This window comes from Cyprinus carpio, chromosome A16 (assembly GCF_018340385.1).
Source record: "Cyprinus carpio isolate SPL01 chromosome A16, ASM1834038v1, whole genome shotgun sequence".
NCBI classification, from domain to species: domain Eukaryota; kingdom Metazoa; phylum Chordata; class Actinopteri; order Cypriniformes; family Cyprinidae; genus Cyprinus; species Cyprinus carpio.
This window is the reverse complement of record NC_056587.1, coordinates 2,426,523-2,439,170: the sequence shown is the minus strand read 5'-3', so window position 1 is coordinate 2,439,170 and position 12,648 is coordinate 2,426,523. Positions and strand designations below refer to the sequence as shown.

The following is a 12,648-nucleotide window of genomic DNA, read 5'->3' as shown; positions in this document are numbered from 1 at the left end:
TTACGGATTTGAAAAACCCATAATAAAAAGTGTTAGGCTTCAGCACATTCTTCGTCTTGCAACATTTGTCCTAAAGACTTGAATCATTGCTGTTGCATCACATAAGAGACTTGCAAATTGTTTTATTTTTTTTCTTCTTGTATGCAATAAAATGAGAGACAAATTTCTAGGGCTGGACCAGAATATTCGATTATTTGAATATTTGTTCGGTGGGTTGGCATTTGATTTTCAATTTTGAAATAACTAAACATGCTAAACACGCGAAACGGTTCTCAATTCGCCCTTGAATATGAATTGCCCATGAGTGAACATCATGATTCAGTTCATCTGGAAGAGAAGACAAAAATGCCAAGACCTCAGCTGTGTGGAAGCAATTTAAATTGAGTGAGGACAAGACAAAGGCAAGTGTGCCAAATATGCGATTTGAAACTGGCCTACCACAACAGCACATCAAGTTTGAAAAATCACTGTAAGTTCTGTAAGTAGTAAGCCTATAGTATATTGTTGGTGGGTACAAAAAAAAAGTGCTGCTTTTATCTGCCATGTTAATCTGCAATTTTACACATGATAAAACCGTGCACTTAATTTGCTTGGAAAATACTTGTGAATACGGCGGTCATAAAAAAAAAAAAAAAATAGAGTTGTCTGGTCTTATGATGATTTGTCTATATTAAAAGTATTGCTCTTAACGGACCTGTGTGTTTTGCATCACTAGTGCAGTGTCCGTTCTTGGAGCATATAAGCCCTGCCCACGTGAGGCGCGCCCCTTCCGGCTCGCGCTGTTCTGTAGTTTATTAAAAGTTCATTAATTCTGAACGTGTCGCATTTCCATATTGCACCTAAATGCCACACTGCACTTTCTTGGGTCCGCAGCAACAGACCCGTCACGCGTGAAGTCGATTGGATGAATGGTTCTTGACATAATAAAAATGCAAACAGACAGACAGACATGCAGATGTCCCTGCCTATATTACATCGTGTCTACACCGGACATGACAGTTATTGTGTTGTGTTGTGTTGTGTTGTGTTGTGTTGCGCTGCAACAGCTAAAAGTCTGTCTGCACTGGACGCGACAAAGCGACCGTTGAAAATCATTTGAAATTTGTGTCAGTATGTCATAAATAGAACACAGCAGCAGTTTACTGTTGTTGATATTTATTTGGTGTTTGTGTCGTTATGTGTTGAATGGATTTTAGGTTCTATTGTATGCCGCGCCGCTCGCATCTGGTGTAAACACTGTGTTAGAGAGAAGAATATGTTCAGCCCCCTCCCTCCAAAGCTTCGAATATTTGGTGTTGATTACTACCGAAGCTTCAAAGCTCAAAAAATGGAATTCGGACCAGCCCTACAAAATAAATTGAAGGGACCAGAGCCATATCTTTGGATTGGAATGTCATAATTATATATGTTATGTATGTAAACTGAAGCTTCATTCAGCAGAACACTTCTAATTGTTTCTGAAAAATTAACTAGATTTTCTTTAACTCCAAAAGGAGAAATTTGATCTTTCCACACCTGTTTTTAAGGAAAAACTGGTGGATGCCACAGGGACAACAAGAGGCCCTCATCTGAGAGAGAAAAGGTGGAGGGGTGGGGAAGAGTGAAGAAGTTGGGTCCAGTGTAGAAGATAGTGTACGAGGTAATGGACAATGGCCTATGCACAGGCAGGAAAAGAAGCATGTGTACTTTGTCAAAGATTTATATACCAGTCAGTCCTTACAGTGATGGCTTTAGCGTACAGGAGAAGAGGCCAACAGGAAAGTCAAGTTATGTATATGTATAGCACACTAGAGGAAAAAATGCATCATCCACACAGCCAAAGAAAATCCCATTCCCTCATGCTGTTTTCCACATCACTGGGGCTAAAAACTCCCTGTAAAATGAATAAACAAATAAGTAAGTAAATAAGGCAAGTTACGGTCAGAATATACTGGGTGCAGCCAAGTTTTTCTAATCACACTGCACTTTCTTTGTCTTGCTCACACCCCTTATTTATTTTTTAAAACTAATTTGTTGGTCCATAAGACTGGCCCGGCACAGTGTTTCACAGTTGAAAGAAACTAAGAAGGCGGAACAACAACAGGGAACTGCAACAACACAACTGTAGAGTGCAAATAGTGCAGACACTGGACAAAGATTAAACTTCCTAGTGTGCATATGTTGACTATACGTTAAAAAAAAGCTATGCATTCTGCTGTATGCATAAACCACACATTCATGTTAAAACTGAGGTATACTTTGGGCTTAATAGTTACGTCATGGGAATAATTTAGTACTTTACCAGGAGACGGCACTTCTGCTAAAAATGTCCACACAGTTCCTAGGCATGAAAAACAGTTATGCAAAGTCACTGGATCCACGAGCCCCTGCAAATATAGTTGTGCTACACATTGTGCATGTAAAATTTGATGTAATTGAACAGGGCCATTGCTACATTAATGTTTCAGATGGAACACGGGAGTCTTGGGTGGTAAGTTTCCTTCCGCCACCTCTGTTGCTTCCTGCTAATTCCAGTCACTCTGAAAAACTGCTTCCCAAAAAGTGCTTCCATGTGACCTCTAGTGCAGTTGTAGCATCTGGTCCACAGAGAGGGGACCCGCTTTTACGAGCAGGTAACTCGAGTGGAATCATGACTCTAGATTTACACACAGCTGCTGCCGCCATATAGCCGAGTGAAGATATAATTAGCGTTTGATCTGGTCTTTGGTAAAGTCATTAGGTTGCAGGAAGGCAGTCTAGCAGGTTTTGAAAAGGAATACTGTACCTGACACTGAGCTTCACTCGGAGGAAGACGGAGAATTTGTTTGGGTGATACAGAGTTCAGGCCAATTACACTGTTTCTGCTTATTATTCTCAGGGAAGGGATCTGTTAGCTTTTGAAGTAAGAAAAAAAAAAAAACCTTTCTATTTATTAATGCACAAATAATAATTTAATAATTGTATTTTTGTTTTCTTAAAGGCTTAATTTTGGAACATTAATGGAGCGTAAGAAGGCTTGTCCTTTGAAAGTGCTGTTTAGGCAATATATAGAAATATATCTAAAACAACAATGACGTTACCCTTAAATGGGTCAGATGAGTGACACAACAATAGACTTCAGGCAATCCATCAACAGGCTGTCGGAACACAGGAAGCCCAAAACAGGGCTGAATTTCCATTTTGGGGGAGATCTTTTACTTCTTGCCAAGTCATTTGAAAGAGTCCAGATTCTTTGTGTCATGGCATAGATTCCTATTCTTTTTAAATGTAGGTGTTAAGTTTGTGGCAGAATTAAACTTATCTGTTGAATATCAACACTGTATATACAAGTAGTATACAGTGTATACTAATACTATAGAATTTCGGCATATGCTCACACACACACACACTCTTCCAAGCACATTTTTCTCAAATTCGAAGTTCATTAACAAGATGCCCAAACATCTGAATGTTTATATCCAGTCAGAGTCTTCCTAAAGACACTTTCAAGGCTGATTATCATCACTGATAATGATTGTCAGTATTATCAATGCTTGGTTCTCTGAGGGTTACAAAATTCACATGCAGTGTACTTCACAATCGATCTCTCAATCAATTGGACTGCAAATCAGTTAATTTCATATCATTTCTCTTGATTTCCTTCACAGGTGCTGCGGTTTTTCTGTGATAGCTGCGGTGTGCCAATCTGTAGAGAGTGCAGCTTAGGCAGACATGCGGGTCACAGTTTCACCTACCTGCAGGAAGCACTGCAGGACTCCAGAGCGCTGACCATCCAGCTTCTCGCAGACGCACAGCAGGGCAGACAGGCTGTACAGGTTAGTGAACAACTACAGTCTCTCATACACCAGCACAAACACCTGCTGGCTATTTCAACAGATATTTCTTTATTTATCCTTCCTGCTGTTTTACTTGGACCTCAGTGTGTTATACCAGATGCAACAAGACTTGCACTTGCTTTATTTTTCTTACTCTGAATACCAAAATTAATAAATAAGGGCAATAAAAAGATTACTATAGAATTAATTGGTTGTCATTTACTGTGCCGTCTTCTTTACGGTCCACTGTCATTGTCAATGCTTCGGTGTCATGTTGAGCTGGTGTTTTTGGTACAATACATTTATAAATTTGGGGTCTTTTTTTTTTTTTTTTTCAAATATGAAGCTTTAGTCAAGCAACGAGGCATTAAATTGATTAAAAGTGACAAAGACTCTTAGATTGTCACTCCTACGGTCAAATAAATGCTGTTCTTTTGAACATTGTTTTCACAAAAGACCAACTGTTTTCAACACTTGATAGTTGGTAATAATTATATAAGTAATAATTAACAATTCAACATAATTGATGGTACGTAATATCTCTTAAGCACCAAGTTAGCATATTAGAATGAATTCTGAAGCATCATGTGAGTGGTTGCTGTTGAAAATTCAGTTTGCCATCACAGAAATAAATGTTTGTGTTAAACATAACATATATAACATTAAATAATCACTAACTCAGACGGATGAACTGTATTGTATGCCATTATTATTCTTAAGAGAAATGACAGTAGCTCTTTATCTACTATAGGTTCTTAAAGGAATATTCCGGATCAATACAACTTAAGCTCTTTTGACAGCATCTGTGGCATGCTCAGGTTTTTTCCGCCCTTTACAGCAATGCATTTACAAAACCAAAAGGAGCAAGTGTACAGCATCAAAATAAATGTAAAAAATAATCAAGTATTTAAAAAAAAAAAATTATAGCCAAATAAACATGAAATGTAATTCAGTAGTTCCATACCTAAATAAAAACTGGGTAAATATACTGACCAATAAACATATTTTTAAATGGAACTCTTTAAGTGAATTAATAGTAATAGTTATTATTTCTGCTTTTAGAAATTCCAGTAAAGTTGCCTTTTAGATATCCATTGTAAATTGATTTACGTTGTTAATCTTGAACCTTTTTTTAGTCCAAATTATTTCCACATTTAATTTCAATGACAGTGGTCACTATTTTGTTACTGTGTGATTTCGGACACACATACAACATACTTGCAACTAAATAGGATAGTGTTGAGGATCCTTGTCTTTGCTTCAAGGAAGTAAAGAGATTTTTAAAAAGGGCCGTTGAATCAAACTGACTTCCCATTAGCATCACTTTGTGTGTCACCCCCACTCAGCCTGAATGAAGAGAATAGACGAGAGGGAGGGGCACTGGCCCAGTGCTCGGTTACAGCCTCTATTCAGCATCCTGATGGCCCTAGCAGGGCGGATCATTAGTCGCACACAGAGGAAATGTTTATATTTCTCTGTCACTCTTCAAAGAGGCACAATGGGTGAGGGGTGGGGGGAGAGAACAGCACCCATTAGGGCTGTTCAAATCCATCCTTCTCTAGTGACATGGAGTCCGTTGTCAAGGAAACCCAAAAGTGAATTTGAAAGTGAAAGGCAGAAGAGGTTTCAGTTAAAGGAAGGCACTAAAGAGTGTGAATCCCAATGACAGTTTATACCCCTCAGCTTTTCACATGTGCTGGTTACATTTAAATACGCCCCCAACTGTCTTGCCACATTTGATTTTCATTTCTCTTATTACATTTTGTACCAGTTTATACAACATATTACCTTTTTTGAGTTCAAGGTATAAATTGGCAGTTGGAAAACATTCCCCGTGCCCTTTGATCATCTCACACCACTCCATATTTAGTGGCTGTGCTTGGAATACTATCATGCAAACGTACTGCTTCTTCTTTTTCTACAGTATGCACAACAAAGCACAGTACACAGAATCCTGTATTCCACTATGCAATGTGCTCGACTTTCAATTTTTAGTGTAACACATGGCTGGAATCAAAAATCACAGCTTCTTAATACATCACATTGACTCATTTTCTCAGAGTGAACAAAGTGAAGGCATTTTGACACAAAATGTAGCTTAAAATGGAAAATAACAGTTTTTGATTCCAGTGATAACTGGTTGCCGATCAAGTGCAACTTAAAAGGACAGTTCTCCCGAAAAAGAAAATTCTCATTTACTCATCCCCACATCATTTCAAACATGTATAACTTTTTTCCCTGTGGAGCACAAAAGATATTTTGAAGAATGTTTGAAGCCAAATCATTTTGGTGACCCTTGACTACCATTTATTTATATATATATATATATATATATATATATATATGAGAAGAGTTTGCTTCCAAAACGCGATAAATGCCTTTTTTTTTTTTTTTTTTTTAAATTGAGTTTCCGCAAAAATCAGTATTGTATCTGGTTGGTATTGAAAAGTCAATTTTTAATTTTACGCAAATGCGATATTCGCAGAGTTATTAGGTTATGTTTTCTCCCTTTTTTTCCAAACCGCGACAAACGCCAGTCTACCTTTTTTTGCAGAATGCGATATCCTCTCAACCAATCACAGCGCACCATTCCACACACTCTAGACCGTAATGGCGGCGCTTTGAGTACACCCGGTATCCTAGTTTTCCTCGTATACTTTGTACTTTGTGATCAACAAACAAGGGCTGCACAATAAATCGCATGTGATTGTCATGCGCATCTCGTCGGTTCTGTGATTATTAGTACCGGTAAATCTCCATCATGTGCTTGCAGATGGAAATTATTCAGATGCATTTAATACACAGAGCTGTAGATCAGTGACAAGCTATGCTATATCGTGTTCATTAGATAAATCACATTTGATTATGAACGCGATATTGCGTAGCTTGTCAGTGTGTTTTTATTAATGCCATTTATGTTTTTGTTAATACAGCACATAGCACTAATCAACTAAATGAATGTAACATGGCAAAGATGAATGCACTTTTGGAAGTTGAATGTAAGGGAAATAACATTTTGGTATTTTTGTGGTCTAATGTGATATTGTTCATGTTCTTGTTCTTGATGAAATTTGATTTTATTGCTGTAATTTACAGCATTAACAAGATGACCCACTGAATTCATGTTGGAAGCGATGACTGATGAATGTATTTTTAGTCCAGTGCCTGTATATAAGATTAGTATTGACCAAGTTCAGAGGCTGTCATATGTGGATCAACTTACTATGTTGTGTATTTTCATCAGTTTCAATATGAAAATTAACTTTCATATTGATTCAATGGATTTATTGCATTTTGAGAAAAAAAAAAAAGTACCATGGATTTATTGCATTTTGGGGAAAAGAATAATAAATCTTTGAAAATCAAAACCTGGATTTAATTTTTTTATGTTGTTATAACCTAAAGATTCTATGTGAAAGTTTGAAACAGAAAATAGTGGTTTACATCTTGCCACTTTCTTGGTAAAGAAAACACATTTTTACTCAAATGAATCAAAATGGGGGATATTGAATAAATGATGATAGATTTTATTTTTAGGTGAACTATGCCTTTAATTATGACTTGTGCCCTCGGTAAAGCATAGTACTGTTTTTCCGTTACAGTATACATTAGTAGTATATTTAAGTATTGAGCTAGTATTCTATTCTTAATATAGTCCATGCGTTTACAAGGCAGTTATCTAAACCTGTCCAGTCCTAAAGCTTCATCAGGCTCAGCTACATAGCATCATCTGAAAGAGCCTGACCTGTGTTTTGCGCTTGATTGGCTGCTTGTTCTAGTGTGTCTCTAATCCTGTTACTGGATGGTGTAAATGGGAAGCCTCTAAACGTTTAGAGGTTTGAAAGCGCATGCAGGGTTTTAACAATGGCTTCAGCTTGGGGCCATAATCTCTATTCTGGAAGCACGCTGCCCATGAAGGGGCCACTCCATAACCAGCCCCTGACAGCTCAGTCTTCCTTAGCGCTGCATAATCCTATTTGTTGGATTTTAGCCTGTAATTTTGCAGCTGCTTATTCCATTCACCCCGTTCCTGTTTCTGACTTGATTGGTTTGCACTTTTGTGATTGACAGCTCAATCTTAGAATGGGGATAATATTTTTGGCAGAGGAAATTTGTAAATATGAAAGGATGATAGAACCTTAACAGTGCAAAGTCTTAAGCAAATATATATATAAATAGTCTTATTATTATTATTATTATTATTATTATTATTATTATTATTATTATTATTATCTTTTTTTGGAATTTCATTCTTTATCAAGAACTACATTTATACAATTGATTTTTAACCAGTGGGAAATAAATGGTGCAATTTTGGAAAATAATTGGCTCCACCACAAGTACATGCTAACAAAAGTAACCATTTAATGGACTCTATATAGTTTATAAATATTTAGATCAGACAATGTAATGTAATATAATGCAGCAGCATTTACTTAAATATTTTGCCGCAAATAGATTTCAAACTCAAATTAATTGATGATTTATTAATAGTTGCTCAGGTCAAAGTTACATTTGTGAATGAAATTCCTGGAAAATTGGATTGTTGATCGATTTTGTATTGTTGTAAATGCATTTGTTTTGAAGTTTATATTTATGCTAAAGATTATGTTTATACTATAGGTTGTAGAGCCCCAGACCCTTTGAACCTTAAATCTGGCTCAGGTTAAGTTATCTGCTCTATACTAAATGACTTTTTTATCTTAATGGATAAGCCCCTTGACCCAGGTCATGAGACCAAGAAGTCCTTTATTTCCTCTCATTGTGTAATTTATCATCCATAATCTTTGAAATGTGACACAAGCGTAGAGCTAGAAAAAAGATACTTCCCCTTTGAGAGGGCACAGCTGAGTTTTGAGATTCCGGGATCACTTAAATAGATTAAAGTGGAATCCCTGAAAGCACATTTCATTTAGATGAATATTATGGTTCTGATGTGTTACATTGGTGGGAAGTTCTGATGTCAGCTGACATGCATAGGTAGGGCTGTGTACAAATCGCTGTTTAAGCCAATGTTAAAGGTCATTGTCCCCAAGGTAGACCTTTTATATCCCTTTTTTTGTATATAATAAAGGAGGAAGTCATGATTTTTTTTTTGATTTTTTTATTAAGATATATTAGCGATTTTGATTGGTGGAGGAGAGGTTCTGTTTATTTATTATTATTTAGATTTTCTTGCAGAATTTTTTTTTTTTGCGGGATAAATTAATAGTGCAAGAAATGATTATATACTTCCTTATTATATAGTTCCTCATAGCTTTTTAGTCTCTGTGTGCTTTGATCGAAACTGGTGAAGGTAGACATTCACAAGTTCATAGCTAATTACCTGAAGATATTTATTGAATCCACAAATGGTTCTCTTGCTATTGTTGCAGATTTTTATGTTTTTGCAGTAAAGTTCAGTCACAGTCTGTGGCACTGTAGCTGCTCAAATAAGCAACGATATTGCACTTTCAGCTATCTTTTGTGCAGTCATAATATATCTAGTACCCCCCCAAACTTTTAAATGAGTTCAAATGGTCCTCACAAATGTAAGCCCTAAATCTAAGCCCTTTCATTAAATTTTGTTTCAGCTGAGCATCGAGAAAGCCCAGGCCATTGCTGAACAAGTGGAACTGAAGGCTAAGGTTGTGCAGTCCGAAGTGAAAACCATCACTCTTCGTCACAAGAAAGCTCTGGAGGAACGCGAGTGTGAGCTGCTCTGGAAGGTGAATGAATGAACAAACATTAATTCATGGAGTAGCAACTACCTTTTGAAAGTCTGTGCATATTTTAGCAGTGTTTTATAAAGTATCCAGTCATCATACCTCAGTGAAAGTCCAGCTACCTTTATGGAAATTGACTCAAGTAAAAGTTAGAGTTGCTCATAAGAAAAACACTTAAGCAAAAGTATTAAAGTAACTGATAATAAAACTACTTAAGTAAAATTTATAAATAATGGCACAGCTGATTGTATCAGTGGCAACCTAACTGAGAGTCAAGAAATCTATTATATAATATATAGTTTTATGTAGAGAATATATGAGTTCAAAAAAAAGGAATTTTTTGCAGGACAGTAGAAAAAAAGTGATGCAAGATGGTCAAAGATGTTCAGTAGAGATGCACTGAAATTGATTTTTTTCGTGGGTGATTTCCGACTGCAAGGTTTTTTTTTTTTGTTGTTTTTTTTTTACAAGCAAGTGAGCCATTTGTTATGATTGCCATTTTTTTTAATTACTTCGTTTTAAGCAAGAGAATTAAGAAAGAATTACAATATGAGTAAACCGACAAGATGGTTTTTTTCTGTATCACAGGCAGAACTATCTGTAACAATTGGAAATTAGAGGTGACCACTGCATTTTAATCATGATTTAAACAAAGATGCTACATGTGGCATGAGCACTTTCTGATTTAAATTAGACTATAATTTTAAAATCTGAATCAAAAACAGAATGGTATGACTTGGAACTTGTGGAATTATGCTACATAAAACATCTTTGCATGAAACAAAAACAGCAGAAAGGCTGAATGAGACACAAATTGACTCTGACAGCAGGTGGAACAGCAGCGATATAGTGTTTCCTTGTTTACCGCTGTAAACAAAGCAGCGCTGCACTGCTTTGTGCTTTATATATGCATTATCCCCTCAAAAAGATGCATTCATATAAGCACTATCCCGAATTCAATATTTAGATTTTCTTCCAATATTTCACGCATCGTGAACAGTAAGCTTGCTCTTCCTGCTGATGTATTTTCTCTCATTCGTCCATCTTCAGCATCCCTGGCCTCTGTTAACGTCCTGTGTACAGACTTTGAACTATTTCCACACAAATTAAATTTTGGAAAATGCAATGCAGTTTGTTTGCAAGTCTAGAGTTTGGCCGAATCAGCCGGTTCATATTTAGGTTGATTTAGGCTGGTTGACCAGTGCATCTCTAATGTCTATCTAACGCATGTTTACATTGACAAAAAAGATGAAAGGGTATTTTTTGTTTTTTTTTTTATTACTACCACGGCACTACCATCTTATCACACGTAATCATAAGATCAAAATGTTTAAGTAAGCCTAAAACACATTTACATTGATAAAACACACATTATAACTTACACTAATAAAGTCTTCAATTTAGATCCACAGTGGAGATCCATTATGCATTGCTCGTTATGCTGATGCAGAGTTTTTTTAGTTTCGTGATTTGTAAAATGAATAATTTACACCTCTTCACGAACCAGTTTGACAAACTCAGAAGAACCGAATTGAATCAAAAGATTCATTCACGAATTGGATATCGCTATGACCGATCAGCAAAGATTGCTTTGTTTTTTTGCACTTTGCAGTCGCAAATGTAACAAAAGGGTCTAAGTAAAAGTATAGTATAGTAGAGTACAGATACCCAAAAACTGTACTTAAGTACAGTAACAATGTATTTGCTCTTCATTACTGTACAAGCATGGCCAGAAGTTTTGGCAGTGACATAAATTTTGTGTTTTGCAAAGTTTGCTGCTTCAGAATTTGTAGATTATTATTCCACGTTTTTATGGTATACTGAAAAACAACAATAAGCATATCATAAGATTTAAAGACTTATATTGGCACAAAATATGATGAGTCAATATTTACAGTGTTGACCCTTGTTCTTCATAACCTCTGCAATTCGCTCTGGTGTATGGGATATTAGCTTCTGGGCCAAATCCTGACTGATGGCGATCCATTCTTGTCTTTTAGTTCTCGGAGTTGATCACAATTTATTGTCTTCTGCTTGTTCACTCGCCTTTTGAGGACTGACCACAGGTTCTCTGTGGGATTGAGATCCGGGGAGTTGCCTGGTCATGGATCCAAAATTTCTATGCAATGATCTTCCAGCCACTCCTTTATCACTCTTGCTTTGTGACGTGGTGCTCCATCATGCTGGAAAATTCACGGATCATCGCCAAATTGCTCATGGATCGTTGGGAGAAGTCGCTCTTTCAGGACATTTTGATACCATTCTTTATTCATCGAAGTATTTTTGGGCAGAATTATGAGAGAGGTCATTCCCTTGGTTGAAAAGCAACCCCACACATGTTCTCAGGATGCTTCACTGTTGGCACAACACAGGACTCATTAAAGCGTTCACCTTTTCTTCTCCGAACAATCGATTTTCCAGATGTCCCAAACAGTCGGAAGGGAGCTTCATCAGAGAAAATAACTTCTGCTGCAGTCTTCTGCTGTCCAATCCTTGTACTTCCTGTAGAATTTCAGTCTGTCCTTGACGTTTTTCTTGGAGAGAAGTGGCTTCTTTGCTGCCCTTCTTAACACCAGGCCATTGTCCAAAAGTCTTGGCCTCACTGTGCGTGCTGATGCTCTTACACCAACCTGCTGCCATTTCCGAGCAAGCTCTGCACTGCTAGTGACACGATTCTGTAGCTGACTCCTCAGGAGGAGATAGTTCTGGCGCTTGTTGGACACTCTAGGACGTCCTGAAGACTTCATCACTGCAGTCAAACCTCTCTCCTTGAAGTTGATGATCCGGTAAATGGTTCTTTCAGGTGCAATATTTTTTTGTAGCAATTTCCTTGCATGTGAGCCCATTTTGATGCAAAGCGATGATGGCTCCATGTGTTTCTTTGGAGGTAACCATTGCTAACAAGAACACAATGATTGGAAGCACTTCTTCCCTCCTTTTATAGCAATCAGTCTGCTCTTATAATCTAATTAGCATGATAGTGATTTCACCGGACTCGTACTCATTTCGCATGTGCTGCTGATATGATTATTCAATTAATGTTAGCTGGTCATTTTGTCAATCAAAAAACAGTGGATTTAGTTTTTTTTGTGAAAAGTTCATTTTTTTTTTTTGGGCCAATGAAGGTTTTAGCAATTATTCAAAATGCA

At 36.9% G+C, this 12,648-nt stretch overlaps 1 protein-coding gene across 1 annotated transcript in view; it reads left to right on the top strand.

The window, feature by feature from the left end:
• LOC109080398 (E3 ubiquitin-protein ligase TRIM71) overlaps positions 1-12,648 on the top strand; it is a 35,142-nt gene that overhangs the window by 16,335 nt on the left and 6,159 nt on the right. Inside the window, exons 2-3 of the mRNA XM_042772005.1 lie at positions 3,627-3,794; positions 9,368-9,502. Of these exons, the coding sequence (XP_042627939.1) occupies positions 3,627-3,794; positions 9,368-9,502 (303 nt within the window). The remainder of the gene's footprint in view (positions 1-3,626; positions 3,795-9,367; positions 9,503-12,648) is intronic.